We start from the raw sequence: 16,200 nt of genomic DNA on the forward strand, positions 1-16,200 counted from the left end.
ATGTAAAACATAATTTATAAAAACATAACTCTTATAAAATATAAACTTTTATAAAATATGTAGTCAAATATAAAAAATGAGTTCTATTTCAAATTATATATGACACAAAACTCTCAATACAGACTAATAGAAAATATTTCTTAAATGTTTAAAAAACTTTCATTTATCAAGAATTGATATTTCAGGAAAAAAAGTCTTTGTTTTATGCTGGTACTGGGGCTTGAACTCAGGGCTTGGGCACTGTTTCTGAGCTTTTTTGCTTCAAGGCTAATGTGCTATCATTTGAGCCACAGCTATACTTCTGGGTTTTTGCTGGGTAATTCGAGTAAGAGTCTCACAGCCTTTCCTGTCTGGGCTGGCTTCAAACTGTAATCCTCAGATCTTAGCCTCCTGAGTAGCTAGGATTATGGGCACGAGCTGGTGGCACCCAGGTCTCAACTCCATTATTAACAGCAAAGATCTAAATTACTGCTCAGTAAAAAAGAATAAATGATTTTTCTTCTTTATAGACTTATCTAAGTAAAAGACCAACCTGAGATTAACATGTGCCAACTTGACAATTATAAAAACTTGAACTTCATTAAGTATATATTGAAAAAAAAAATAGCCTAAGTGCCCCATTTGTTAGGAAAATGGAAAGACGTGGGAAAAATTATAATTAAGTGAAGTAAGCCAGGCCCAAAGAAACATAGGTCCCATGGTTTCCCTTATTTGCAATAACTAGAATATATCTGAGACAAGCAGAAACGTCAGATAAGTTGATGTTAGGTGAAATGAACCCCAAGATAAGGATTCAAATGTTTTTTCTTGCTTGCTATTGTTTCTAACATATTTAAAAGATATTTCTTTTTGCTTTGTATGTCCTCTCCCATGGTATAACCCCTGCTTTCACTATATTTGATGGGGTATAATTTGTGGAAGGGAAGGGCAAAAACAAACCGTTTAAATAGGGATACAGGTGGACCCATTGCAACAATGAGATGTACAAGTTGTTATGTCGAAAAATGAACTTCACAACTTTGGAGGGGGCGGATGGGAAGGGATGGGAAGGGGAAAGAAAGGAGGAGGCAACAATGCTTGATAAGAAATGTACTCATTACCTTGCTCATAATTGTAACCCCTTTGTACAGTATTTTCACAATAAAAAAATCTAACTTGCAAAAAAACAACTTGAACTTCATTAAGTATATATTGAAAAAAAATAGCCTAAGTGTTAGAGATAGTGAATAAATATATCCAGTTTTAGTTTCAAAACCAATTTCCTGAATTCTAAGTATACAGTAAGCTGCCAATTTTGATCTTGTGTTGCTCTTTACCCACATGAGTTTTTTTCTTTTTTTTTTTATTATTAGTATTATTATTAATTAGAGGAGGGTGTGGGGGGAGGGGGAAGCAGCAATACTGTGTTTAAAAATTATAATCTGTATCTGGCTTTCCTGTGTATGTTAACCACTTAAATGTTATTATTATCCTGCTTTGGTTTTATAGTGATTGTGAAACATTCGATGCAAGTATACAGTTATTTTCTCATTAAAATAAACTTGGAACTTCAGTCCACAGATAATCTACCTGAATACAGTTGATTTTCTTTCAATAGTTTGCAAATCTGGGACACTGTCTTAACTCACTTACATTTCTGTCTTTCAGCCAGGGGTCCCCTGCAGCAAGCTGATAACCCACAGGATATCTCCTTAAAGTCTATGTGATTGTCACGATTTTCATCAAAGGCATTAAACAAACCTACAAAATAGAAAAAAAAAAAATACCATAAATCACAGCCAACTGCCTGCTAGTGTTAGTACTGACATGTTTATGAAAGAAGGAATGACTAGTTTCTTTCTTGTAACTTTGTTGAATTAAAAAGAAAAAGTATATCAGTAACTCCTAATGCCTTATTTCTCTTAGTACATTTGAAACATAATACCAGAATTATAACACTTTGGTGTGATTATATTTGTAACTTCCTTATATAAATTCTATTACCTTAAATATGCCCATATATACCTAAGTGACAAAGGATCCAGAAAAGTCCTTACTATCAGATTAAGAAGAAAACAAAAAAAGTAGAGCAAAAAATTATACTGCTTATTTAAAATGAATATTAAAAATATGCATGATATCATTAATAAAGATCCACCAAAGCTCTACCACAAAACAAAGGAAATATAGTATGCTATTTTAAAAAGTCTTTATCTTATTGCTTACAGATTATTATTTAAAATTTCATAAAAGGAAAGGGATTTCAAGTCTAGTCATGTATTTTTCAATCTTTTTCTTGTTTTGTTGGTCATGGGGCTTGAACTCTGGGCCTGGGCACTGTCCCTCAGCTCTTCAGCTCAGGGCTAGCTCTACCACTTGAGCCAAAGCACCACTTCTGGCTTCTTCTGATTATATGGTGCTGAGGTCGAATCCAAGGCCTCATTATGCAAGGCAAGCAACTCTACCACTGAGCCACCTTCCCAGCCCTCAATCTTTTTTTCCAGAAAATATGGAATAATTTTGTTTTGAAATGAAGTATGCCCAATTCTAAAAAGGCAAAAATACAACTTCATTGTTGAATTGATAGGAACCCATCAATACCTACACTAAGTCTCCTAAGGAGTACTTTGGAAGCATCTTAGGCATCTGAAAAAAGCACAGATTATATATTTCAAGAGGGCTGGGAAGCTGGTTTAGAGGTAGACTGCTTGCCTTGCATGCATGAAGCCCTGAATTCAATTCCTCAGTACCACATACACAGAAAAGGCCAGAATTGGCATTGTGACTCAAGTGGTAGAATGCTAGCCTTGAGGAAAAAAAGCTCAAGGACAGTGCCCAGGCCCTGAGTTCAAGCCCCAGGACTGGCACACACACACAAAAATATAAAATATATATTCCAAGAATCTAATTTAGAAAACTAAAGCTGAGTAGGAGGTAGATGATTTACATGCCAAACATGTAAAAGGCCCTGGGATTGATCCCCAGCACTAAAAACAAAAAATTCGCAATCAGAAGCAGAAAATAAGTATTAAGATTCTAGATATGAGCTAGGTACCAGTACAGTAGCTCACATTAATAAATCGTAAATACTCAGGAGGTGAGATCTGAAGATCTCTGTTCAAAGCCAGTCCAGGCAGAAAAGTCTGTGACACTCTTCCAATTAAACAGCAAACAACTGGAAATAGAGCTGTGGCTAAGACAGCCTTAAGCAAAAAACAAAAAAAACAAACAAACCAACAACACTGGACAACACTCAGGCCCTGAGTTCAAGCCCAGGCCAACACACACACACATACACACACACACACTCCTCTCTCTTTCTCTCTCTCTCTCTCTCTCCATATATATACGTACATATGTATGTACTCATATGAATGAATATCTGTGTATATATACATATGTACAAGTGTGTATTTATACACATATACATATATATACAAAAATATATACATTTTATATATATTCCAGATATACCTATTATGTTATCAGTAATTTAAGATTCCATTTAAATTATTTACTTTTAAAGTCATAGTAGGGGCTGGGAAGGTGGCTCAGTGGTAGAGCACTTGCCTTGCATTCATGAGGCCCTGGGTTCAATTCCTCAGCATCACATAAGCAAAAAGAAAAAAGCCGGAAGTGGCACTGTGGCTCGAGTGGTAGAGCACTAGCCTTGAGCTGAAGAGCTGAGGGATAGCTCCCAGGCCCAGAGTTCAGGCCCAACAACCAGACCCAAAAATAAATAAATAAATAAAGTCAAAGTAATAAGGATCTATATTGGACCTCAGATATATCTATTCTCTTTTTCTTTAAGGGTAGCAGGAATATATTCTGTATGAACAAAAAAAAGTAGCCGAGGAAGAGGTGGGGTCATGAGCAAACCTGGAGCTCTGCCCATTTAGTGGCCACGCTCCCAATTAATATTTTACCTGACATTCTTTACTGGAGCATAATTTCATAACCACTGACTTGGTAAAACTCATTTTATATAGGAAGTTTATTTAGATGCAGAAAACAAAATTGATTTTTGCAAGGCTATACAAGTAGAATATGAAGGTTAAAACTGCAATCTTAATTTCCATCTTGGTTTTTTCCTCAATATACTAAACAATAATTAGCAAAGAACTTAAAAACCTGTAAGAATATGGCTTTTCAGAATTAAAATAGATTAAAAATAAGGGCTGGGCTTATATGTATTTATTTACCAATGATAATCTGTAAAATAATGGAATGCTTCCTACCTTCACTTAGAGAAGGACGAATAGGTGGTGAAACCAATGGGCCAAAGGTCTCTAAATCAAATCGTCCAGTTCGGGATTGAGCCTTTAGCAACCAATAACGCTTTTCGAGATCAATGATGTCTGATTCTTCCACTGAGAATCAAATCAAACAAGATTATAAAAATTTACAATATCCTTCTGGTTGTTAGTTAATCCTGATAATGTATCCTGGAAGAATTTAATATCTCAATTCAATTCCTAAAAATAATTATAACCACACACTGAAAGATAAATTTATTACAATTAAAATGGTAGGGAAATTAGATCCAAATAACAGAGAACTTAAAAGCCAGAAAAAAAAACTCTTCAATTTCTTATTAAGTAAGCTTCTAAATCCAGCATATAAAGTAATACACAATTGAGCCATGTCTTTTGGTCTTCTCAGACTACTTTTCATTACTTCCATTTTTGTTCATTTCCATTTTGTGTACATCTTCTCTCCTGGGTAGACTATAAATATCATAAATAGCAGGCTACAGGTCTGATTCCAACTGTCAACATAGTGACTCATTGATTGTTCAATACTTTTTGAACAAATAAAAAAATATAGTAAAAAGCTAGGTGCCAGTGGCTCACGCCTGTAATACTAGCAAAACAGGAGTCAGAGATCTGAGGATCACAGTTCAAAGCCAGCTCAAGCAGGAGAAAGTCCATGAAATTTTTATCTCCAATTAATCTTGGAGCTGGTAGTTCCTACCTGTAATCCATGAAATTCTTATCTCCAATTAACCAGCAAAAGAGTCAGAAGTGGGGTTGTGGCTCAAATGGTAGAGCGCTAGCCTTGAGCAAAAAAGCTCAGGACAGAGTCCAGGCCCTGAGTTCAAGCTCTAGGACCAGCACCAAGAAACTCCAACCATGGTTATATTTGTATGTGCTTTTTTTCCCTTCTAAGAAATTAAGCTGGGTGCTGGTGGCTCACGCAGGAGGCTGAGATCTGAGGATCATGGTTCAAAGCCAGCCTGGGCAGGAAAGTCCATGAGACTCTTATCTCCAATTAATCACCAGAAAACTGCAAGTGGCTCTGTGGCTCAAGTGGTAGAACGCTCACCTTGAACTGAAGAGCTCGGGGACAGTGCCCAGGCCCAGAGTTCAAGCCCTACCACTGACAAAAAAAAGAAAAAAGAAAAAGAAAGAAAGGAATTAAAATAAAACAGAGAAAGCATATACAAGGTATTATTCTGAATTAAACATAACAACTATTCTATTCAAATGTAAATCTCAGAATGTCCACTTCTGGCCATAATGAGTAACTAGCAATGGATTTGTTCTCATATCATAAATGACTAGAAAACTATAAAACAAATGTTCTTAAAACTCAGAGAAGAGGGTACAGGATTGTGATCTCTGAGGTGAGGACTTCCATCCCGTGGCCTTCTGCCTGAAGTTACTTTGCAGACTTTCACAAAGCATGAGGACCCTCAGAATAGAGATTTCACTGAATTAAGAACAGAGGTTAGTACAGGAAAGTTGAGGCAGCTAAAATTTAGAGAACAAAGTAATATAGAGGAAAGGGTTATGCAAACAAAGGGCTCTAGATACCCACATAGGAGTCTTGTCTTGTTGAACTTAAGCAGAATACTAAGCTGAATATGCACAAAGCAAAACTCACTGAAGCCAGACTAGGAATAAATGCTGAGGAACTATAAGCCTATAACTATAAGCCACATAACAGTCACAATATCTAACACTGGAAGAAAACATGGAAGAAGTAAGAAAATGTGACACCAAAGATAAAAATTAGCCAACAGAGTTTGACATATACATTTTATGGTTGTATGGAAATGTCACAGTGAAACTCTTCTTATACAACTAATACATGCTAATAAAAAAATCTTTTTCTGGAGATGAAGTATTGGGATTTGAACTCAGAGCCTGTTCTTACTAGGCTGGCACTCTACTACTTGAGCCAACCTACAGTCCTGCTTTTTGCTGGTTCCTTTTGAGACGGTATCTGGAGAACTTTTCTGTGCTAGTAGCTTCTTGATAGTTCTACTCTCAGCTTCCAGAGTAGCTAGGATTACAGATGTGATTCCACAGGGACCTTGACACCATTGACTTTTAGGTTCAGATAACTGCTTTTGTCAGGAAGCTGTCCACTACACTCACTGTAAGATTTTAAGCAGCATCTGGCCTGTATCTGTATTAGCAGGATCCCAAGTTGTCCATCCCATAAGCTGTGCAGACATTGCCATTATGTACTATAGGATACAAAATGGCCACCAGACTAGAAGCACTGCCATAGATACATTTACATATACACCAAGGCCAGACAAGTGATACATAAAACAACTTATTTTCATAAACATACTCATTTTTATTGGAGAAGAGTTAAGTAAATTATTAGAAAATAAATCCTTTATGACAAAAAATTTGAATATATTGAATTCTACACCATTTTCATTAATTTTAAACTAAATCACTATTGGAAACAATGTAGATATAACATTGAAGATTAGTGCTACTTATGATTGGATCTATAACCGCAAAAAAACAAAACCAGAAGGAGGCAACAATGCTAGATTAGAAATGTACTCATTACCTTGTAACCCCGCTGTACAGTATAAAAAACTTCATTAAAAAAAAACAAAAAACAGAAATGCAGCTGTGGTTCAAAGTGGTAAAGTGCTAGTCTTGAGCACAAAAACTCAGGGACACTGCTCAGGCCCTGAGTTCAAACCCCAGGACTGGCAAAAACAAAAACAAAAAAATTTAATCAAGAGGGTAAAAACCTTAAGATTTAAATGACAAACAAGATTTTAAGGTTATACTATTTTCATTCATAAGTATACAATCTCTCTATCATAAGAGATCTTATAATTGTAATCATACTGTAACTTTTATGTCATGTTGCTTTGTGCTTATATTAATGCTATCCAATTAAGACTACAAAATAAAAGCTGGGTGCCAGTGGCTCATGCCTGTGATCCTAGCTACTCAGGAGGTTGACATCTGAGGACTGCGGTTAGAAGCCAGTCCAGTCAAAAAAGTCTGAGAGACTCTCATCTCCACTGAAAATAACTACCAAAAAAGCTGGAAGTGGAGCTGGGGCTCAAGTGGTAGAATACTACTAGTCTTGAGCAAAAGAAGCTCTGGGACAGCACATAGGCCCTGTGTTCAAGTCCCAGAACTGACACATACAAAAGAAGAATATAGGGCTAGGAACATGGTTTAGTGGTAGAGTGCTTGCCTAGCATGTATGAAGCCTAGTGTTTGATTCCTCAGTACCACAAAAACAGAAAAAGCCAGAAATGGAGTGTGGTGCTCAAGTGGTTGAGTGCTAGCCTTGAGCAAAAGCAGCTCAGGGACAGCACTCAGGCCCTGAGTTCAAGCCCCAGGACTGGCAAAAAAAAAAAAAAAGAATATAAAAAATATAAAACCTAAGCTGGGTACCAGTAGCTCACTCCTGTAATCCTAGCTACTCAGGAGGCTGAGATCTGAGGGTCATGGTTCAAAGCCAGCCTGGGCAGGAAAAGTCCATGAGACTCTTATCTTCAATAAATAACTAGAAAACTGGGAAGTGGCACTGTGGCTCAAGTGGTAGAGTGCCTAGCCTTGAGCTGAAGAGCACAGGGACAGCACCCAAGCCCAGAGTTCAAGCCCCATGACTGACAAAAGAAAAGAAAGGAAAGAAAGAAAGAAAGAAAGAAAGAAAGAAAGAAAGAAAGAAAGAAAGAAAGAAAGAAAGAAAGAAAGTCTATCTTTTGAAATGCTACTTTATTATTACAAAAAGAGAAAACAAAACACAAGCAATGGAAATTATTCAGCAATTTCCAAAGCTTTTGATTTTCTTGTAATTACTTTGTGAATTTGCTTTAATTTCATAAGTAAATTTTGTCATTATTAAATTTAAAACTGACCTGGGCACCAGTGGTTCATGCCTGTAAATCTAGCTACTTGTAGGCTGAGCTCTGAGGACCAAGGTTTGAATTCGGCCTGTCAGACAAATCCTCAAGACTCTTATCTCCAATTAGCCAGCAAAAGTCAGAAATAGAGGTATGGCTTAGCAAAGGCTAAGCAAGAGTGGGGGGCCATGAGTTCAAGCCCCACTACTGGCACACACACACAAAAACATCTAAAACTAAGTATCTAGAAAATATACAACAACAAAAAAAAAACTTATCACTTTTAATGCTATCATCCTAAAATAACCAATAATAAAATCTGTTACTACTACTAATAGTAGCTTAATTTTTCATTTGTATTACTTGTGGCTTTACATTAGTAATTAAAGTAGTAACACATTTTGCTGCATGAAAAACATTGAAAATGTAAATCAAGAGGAAAAATGAAAAAACGTTACTGCATATTTGTATATAATTAATCACAGTATTTCCATCTAATATGTCACCTGACTATTTAGGATTTCCAATGTGTTCACTCTGCAATCTACAGTATGTATGATTTTTCAAATTGCACAAATTCAGGTTCATGTATTTAAGTAATCAACAGAATAAGCTCCTTTAAAAATGTGGCTTAGTGGTAAAGCGCTTGCCTAGCTCTGGTTTTGATTGGTCAGCACCACATAAACAAAAAAAAATGTTAGATGCCGGCTCTGGTGGCTACTCAGGAGGTTGACATCTGAGGATCATGGTTCAAAGCCAGCCTGGGCAGGAAAGTTCATGAGACTCTTTATCTCCAGTTAACCACCAGAAAACTGGAAGTAGTGCTGTGGCTCAAGTGGTGGAGCGCTCAACTTGAGCTGAAGAGTGTAGGGACAGCGCCCAGGCCCAGAGTTCAAGGCCCAAGACTGACAAAAAAAAAAAAAAAAAAAGCTAGAAGTTGTGCTGTGGCTCAAGTGGCAGAGTGCTAGCCTTGAGCAAAAGAAGCTCAGGGACAGTGGTCAGGCTCGGAGTTCAAGCCCCAGGACTGGCAAAAAGAAAAAAGAAAGAAAGAAATATTATAATACAAATTTTTTAACCTTTTCTTTTTTTTTTTTTGCTCCTGCTGTGGTTTGAACTTAAGGCTTTACAATCTTGCTGGGCTTTGTTGATCAAAGCCCACAGTCTACCACTTGAACTATGCCTCCGGTTCCCACATTTTGCTAGTTAATTGTATTTGCGAGTTAATAGGATTTGTCTATACCCCAGGTGATTCTCAATATGATCCTTAGATCTCAGGCTCCTGAGTAGCTAGGATTATAGAGTGAACTACTAATCCATGAGAGAAAAACTTTCATACAAAAAAGACCTGGGGCTGGGCATCGGTGGCTCACACCTGTAATCCTAGCTATTCAGGAGGCTGAGATCTGAGGATCATGGTTCAAAGCCAGCCTGGGCAGGAAAGTTCACAAGACTCTTATCTCCAATTAACCACCAGAAAACCGGAAGTGGCACTGTGGCTCAAGTGGTAGAGTGCTAGCCTTGAGCAAAAGAAGCTCAGGGACAGTGCCCAAGCCTTGAGTTCAAGGCAAAAAACAAAAACAAACAAACAAAAAACAGAAATATATACTGTGCATATAGCTTTGTTAACCAAATAACTAATCTCCTCATAAGACATTTACAAATGTCCGATAACTTCAGAATGAAAACTAATTTTCTAAATATACAAAATTTTGAACTAAAAATCTTGCTTTCATTTTTGAAAAATTAGAAATGTCTACTTTAAATATCCATATAAGCCAGGCACTGGTGGCTTACACACTATAATCTTAGCTACAGCACCAAGGCCTAGAGTTCAAGCACCATGACATGACAGAAAAAAAACCTACATATACCTGTAGTTATTTTAGAATATTTTTAACTTTTTTCTTTTTCTTTTTTGTTGGTCATGGGTCTTGAACTCTGGGCCTGGCGCTGTCCCTCAGCTCTTCAGCTCAAGGCTAGCACTCTACCACTTGGGCCACAACACCACTTCTGGCTTTTTCTACTTATGTGGTGTTGAGGAATCGAACCCAGGGCCTCATGCATGCAAGGCAAGCACTTTACCACTGAGCCACCTTCCCAGCTCTGGAGTATTTTAAAATTTTAGCAACAGGCCAGATGACTCACATCTATAATCCTAACTTCTCAGGAGCCTGACATCTGAAGATTGTGGTTCAAAGCCAGCCTGGGTAGACTCACACCTATAATCCTAGCTACTCAGGAGCCTGAAATCTGAGGATTGTGGTTCAAAGCCAGCCTGGGTAGAAAGTCCATTAGACTTTTATCTCCAATAAACCTCCTGAAATCTGAAAGTGGAGGTGTGGCTCAAAGTGTTATAGTAGTAGCCTTGAGCAAAAAGGCTCAGGGACAGCACCCAGGCCTGAGTACAAGCCAAAAAATTAGCAACTGTCAAACTACCATAGGAGTTCCATATATAAACTGAAATAAGATTACTTTCCCTTATTCCCACGTAAGAAATCGGCTTACTCTAAAGAAAAATAGAAGAAATATAGAAAAAAAAAACACCTTTTCTTTTTCTAGAAACATTAGCTTTCTCAAACTTAGCAAAGGCTAAGCAAGAGTGGGAGGCCATGAGTTCAAGCCCCACTACTGTGTACAAAAACACACACACACACAAAGCTTTAAACTTCCTTCCAAGTAATGAATTAGCATATAAAAAAAAACCTGACCTGAAACAGAAGGAAAGCAAGCAATCTTGATGAAAGAAACTATGATGGAGGATGGGAAGGTGGCTCAGAGGTAGAGAGCTTGCCTTGCATGCCTGAGGCCCTGGGTTCGATTCCTCAGCACCACATAAAGAAAAAAGCCGGAAGTGGCACTGTGGCTCAAGTGGTAGAGCGCTGGCCTTGAGCTGAAGAGCTGAGGGGCAGCACCCAGGCCCAGAGTTCAGGCCCCACGACCCGACCCAAAAAAAAACAAAAACAAAAAAAAACTATGATGAAAAAAAATGTTTCTTTAATACTTAGTATTTGTTTCTTTTTTTTTTTCTTTTTCTTTCACAGTAGTCTTAGGGCTTGAACTCAGGGCCTGGCTGTCATCTCTGAGCTTTTTAGCTCAAGGGTAATGCTTTTCTACTTGAGGAACAGCTTCTTGCTGATTAACTGAAGTCTCATAGACTTTTCTGCTGGGGCTGACTTCGACAATCTTCAGATCTTAACCTCCAGGATAGCTAGGATTGAAAGTGTGAGCCACTAGCACCAGACTCATACTTAACATTTCTATACTACCAAGTATTGTGCATATAAAAGATGTTCAATAATGTTTACATAATAACATTAAATTAGAACATGCAAACATTACATTAACTGTTTTGTTTTGTTTTTTACTTTAAAACTATATTTACTAATCTCCTTAAAAACATAACTTCTTTGTTGAAGTATAAATGGGAAAAGAGAAATAGAACATATTCAGGGAAAAAATAATCATTGTTCATGGCCAGTTAAAGCTACTGCTATTTTATGCGGTCTGTTCATTTTCTAAATATAATCAATCATTTGTGAAAAGTAAGTTAAAGCAAATTTACATATACTATTTTATTATTACCAAACATTTTATAAGACTTGGCAGCTCAATTGCCAGAAAGAAGAAATTCACCTAATATTATCTTCACTTTGAAATTAGAGGAAGCTCTAGTTTGCAGTTGGAAAATGAATAAAAAAAAAAACAACTCATACTCTATTTGCTAAATAAGACTAAATTATCACCACACTCATAGATACGACTTTTTCTGGGCCATAAACCAGCATGCCACATTCCTAACATTCTAAATAATTATCTGGCCTCCCTTACAGGCCATTCTAATCAAGTCTCACCTCACAGAAGGCTCCAGTTGCAGAAATAGATCTTTAATGCCAGAAATATGTCCTCACAGAAAAAATCCAGGAATAATATTCAAGTATTTTCATATAGTAGCACAGTTCTTTTAACATTTTTGAGGAAACAATCTGTGCTCAGACACAATGACCTTCGGAGATCTACTTAAAATGGCTATAAGCCTTACATTACTACTAACAGATAAGAGGATAATGAAGGAGGAGACACAGATTCACTAGGAGGTTTATGGTCTAAGAACTCTGAAATGCTTTTTCTCCCTAATGACAGAAGGCTTTAACATTGTAAACTGTGGTAAGGAAGCATAATATATTTATTTTTATTAAGATAAATGATAAAGCAGGGTAATACAAATTTCTTAAGTTAGATATGAAAAAGATAATATTCATGCCAGGCGCCAGTGGCTCACGCCTATAATCCTAGGTACTCAGGAGGCTGAGATCTGAGGATCATGGTTCAAAGCCAGCCAGGGCAGAAAAGACCGTGAGACTCTTATCTCCAATAAACATCTCAGAAAACCAGAAGTGGTGTTGTGGCCCAAGTGGTAGAGTGCTAGCCTTGAGCTGAAGAGCTGAGGGACAATGCCCAGGCCCAGAGTTCAAGCCCCACGACCAACAAAAAAAGAAAGAAAGAAAATATTCATGAGTTATAGTGCCCTAAAAGTCATCAAAAATAAAACATAACTACTCCAGAATTTATATTTTACCACTCAAGAAATCACTGAGTTTAAAGACCTTCATTCTTAAAATATATTTTGTAAAAACTCCAAAATCTCCTTTTTAGTATACTTGAAAAGGTATTTAGTAGAAGTGTCAGAGGCACATATATTTTCTTCCAAATGTATCTGAATTCATAGACGAATATGATTACTATTAAGCTAAATAATTCATAGAATGGCAATTTCATTGTTGGCAAACAGGTAATCATTCAACTATCGTGTTTAGATCAAATAAAATTCAATGTTAAAGAGAAACAGGGAAAAACTCATTTCTAAGTCCCCCAAGGAGGAAAAAGGGAATCTTCAAGGAAGCCTAAGTCACTGTGAAGTTGACAGTTCACTATAATCACATATACCATATCTTCACCATTTTTACTTGCAACTAGAAGCTACTCATAAAAGATTAAAGAAAAAAAAGATTAAAGAATAAAGTCACTATGATTAAACAGTCTCTGAATCCTAAAGTTATAAGTATACATTTTGTGGTTTAAACATCCCAATTTTTCCACCTTTTAGCCATTTGATCTTTAAAGTTAAAGTTTCTTTAACTTCTTTCAGCTTTGGTTTCCTCATTTGTATAAAAAGGATAGCAAGGAAGTGGCGCTGTAGCTCAAGCCGTAGAGCATTTGCCTTAAGCTGAAGAGCTGAGGGACAGCGCCCAAACCCAGAGTTCAAAACCCACGACTGACAAAAAAAAAAAAAAAAAAAAGCACTCAGATTAGATAAGATACCGAGTATAGTACCAGCTACAGCAAGTACTTAATTGCTATGTAAGAAACTAAAACCTTCCACTACACATGGTGGGTTTTTTTTTTTTTTTTTGGGGGGGGGGTGTCAGTTAAAAGTAAAAAAGCTATTGTCAAAAATAAATCAGAGTGGCCAGATGCCCAAGGCTCACACTTGTAATCCTAGCTACTCAAAAGGCTGAGATCTGAGGATTGTGGTTTGAAGCCAGCCTGGGCAGGAGAGTCTGTGAGACTCTTATCACCAATTAATCATAGAGGGCGGGGGAAACAAAATGGGAGGTGGAGAAAAAAACAGAAGTGGCTCTGTGGCTCAAGTAGTAGAGTGCCAGCCTTGAACAAAATGACTCAGGGAGCTGGGCGCTGGTGGCTCACACCTGTAATCCTAGCTACTCAGGAGGCTGAGATCTGAGGATTGCAGTTCAAAGCCAGCCCGGGCAGGAGACACCGTGAGACTCCTATCTCCAATAAACCACCAGAAAACCGGAAGTGGCGCTGTAGCTCAAGTGGTAGAGCGCTCGCCTTGAGCTGAAGAGCTGAGGGACAGCGCCCAGGCCCAGAGTTCAAGCCCCACGACTGACAAAAAAAAAAAAAAATGACTCAGGGACAGCACCCAGGCCCAGAGGTCAAGCCCCCAATTTATAGTAAAAACTGGTTTCCAGGTCCCACTGTATACTCTTCTTAGTGGACTTTACCTTCTCTTTATTAACTAACATAAGCATAAAAAGAAAAATGAAGGGCTGAGAATGTGGCTTAGTGGTAGAGTGCTTGCCTAGCATGGATGAAGCCCTGGGTTCAATTCCTCAGTACCACATAAACAGAAAAGGCCGGAAGTGGCACTGTGGCTCAAGTGGTAAAGTGCTAGCCTTGAGCAAAAAGAAGCTCAGAGACAGTGCCCAGGCCCTGAGATTAAGCCCCAGGACTGGCAAAAGAAAAAGAAAGCAAAGAAAATTAGTTATTTTAACTTGGTATAAAATGTACTATGAAGGAATAGACACAGGGTTTTCTGGAAACACACACATGAAAAGCCCTGGAAGTCTTGTTATTCAAAGATGTACATGAAGGGCTGGGAAGGTGGCTCAGTGGTAGAGCACTTGCCTTGCATGCTCGAGGCCCTGGGTTCGATTCCTCAGCACCACATAAGCAAAAAAGAAAAAAGCCAGAAGTGGCACTATGGCTCAAGTGGTAGAGCGCTAGTCTTGAGCTGAAGAGCTGAGGGACAGTGCCCAGGCCCAGAGTTCAGGCCCCACGACTGGACCCAAAAAAAAAAAAAGATGTACATGAAGAATACCTAAAGAGGATTGACTAGATAAGGATTGTAACCACAGGAAAGAAAAATAATGGGTTAGTACTGTATAGTGGATTTAACAGTGACTCCCAAAAACTCATGATTACCTGGATCCTTAGAATGAGACCTTACTTAGAAATTGGGTACTTGTAGATATAATGAATTTAGAAACTGGAAGCCAAATCCTGGATTTAGGCTGGGCCCTAAATTCAATGATTGATATCTTCATAAGAAGGAAGGGCACACAAATATATACAGAGGACATACAAAGACAGAAGAAGAAAATGGAATTATACTGCCACAAGCTGAGGAATGCTTGAGGTCACAAAAACTGGAAGAGGTATGGATGGATTCTTCTTTTGGAAGAAAAACAAAGTCTAGTTAATATCTTATTTCAGCTGTTGAAACCATGAGAGAGAGAGAGTACATTTCTCTTAATTTTAGCTTATGAATTTGGGTAGATTGTTGAAGCATCACTGGAAACAAATACAGCTCAAAGAATATTTGCAGAAGCCGGGCACAGTGGCTCATGCCTATAATCCTAGCTATTCAGGAAATTGAGATCTGAGGATCACAGTTCAAAGCCAGCCCAGGCAGAAAAGTCTTGGTGAAACTCTTTTCTCCAAGAAACTACTCAAAAAAGCTGGAAGTAGGGCTGTGGCTCAAGTGGTAGAATGCTAGGCCCACAACTGGAAAAAAAAAAAAAAACATTTGCAGAGAGCTATTTTCCATGTTCCAGCATTTCATTTGATTATACCATGGAAGAAAAAATGCATTGATCAAAAATTTTGTCTTGGGGGCTGGGAAGGTGGCTCAGTGGTAGAGCACTTGCCTTGCATGCCTGAGGCCCTGGGTTCGATTCCTCAGCACCACATAAGCAAAAAGAAAAAAGCCGGAAGTGGCACTGTGGCTCCAGTGGTAGAGCACTAGCCTTAAGCTGAAGAGCTGAGGGACAGCGCCCAGGCCCAGAGTTCAGGCCCCAAGACCGGACCCCCCCCAAAAAAAAAAAAAAAATTTTGTCTTGTTTTTTTTTTTAAAAAAATGTCTTTGTATTATCCTGAGTTTATCAGATTATTGCTAATTATATTAAAAGGTAAACAGAAAATAATGAAATTCCATTACTTACAATGTGTGACACCAGCCAGAGTTTGGTAGAAAGTAGGAGTATCACTGTCATCAGTTAGGGTAACATACACACCTCCAGACAGTAGCCAACGAGAGAAGGTAAAAGCATCTTTGTTTATAAGAAGCCAATTTCTAAATTTTTCATAGTTTACCTTTTCACCCTAAAATAAAAATTTTAAAAATCAGTCAAACTTTAGGGTATTTAGAACTTGTACAAATTAAAATTTGCAATTAGTTGGCATTTATCTTTCTAATATCCAAAAAGGAAGGATAATCTAAATAACATGTATTTAGAAATAAAACTTTTCAAATCTAATTATATATCAGAACTCTGCATACAATCTATGTGCTACATATA

The 16,200-nt window shown here is 37.6% G+C and overlaps 1 protein-coding gene across 4 annotated transcripts in view; it reads right to left on the minus strand.

Moving 5' to 3' along the window:
* Nucleotides 1–16,200, minus strand: part of Usp32 (ubiquitin specific peptidase 32) — a 163,231-nt gene that overhangs the window by 84,324 nt on the left and 62,707 nt on the right. For all 4 annotated transcript variants that reach the window (XM_042690731.1, XM_042690718.1, XM_042690723.1 and 1 more), the window contains exons 5-7: nucleotides 15,844–16,003; nucleotides 4,218–4,349; nucleotides 1,633–1,740 (exon numbers count right to left, since the gene is read on the minus strand). In XM_042690731.1, the coding sequence (XP_042546665.1) occupies nucleotides 1,633–1,740; nucleotides 4,218–4,349; nucleotides 15,844–16,003 (400 nt within the window). The remainder of the gene's footprint in view (nucleotides 1–1,632; nucleotides 1,741–4,217; nucleotides 4,350–15,843; nucleotides 16,004–16,200) is intronic.

Source organism: Dipodomys spectabilis, unplaced genomic scaffold (assembly GCF_019054845.1).
Source record: "Dipodomys spectabilis isolate Male_0828 unplaced genomic scaffold, ASM1905484v1 ptg000004l, whole genome shotgun sequence".
Classification (NCBI taxonomy): Eukaryota; Metazoa; Chordata; class Mammalia; order Rodentia; family Heteromyidae; genus Dipodomys; species Dipodomys spectabilis.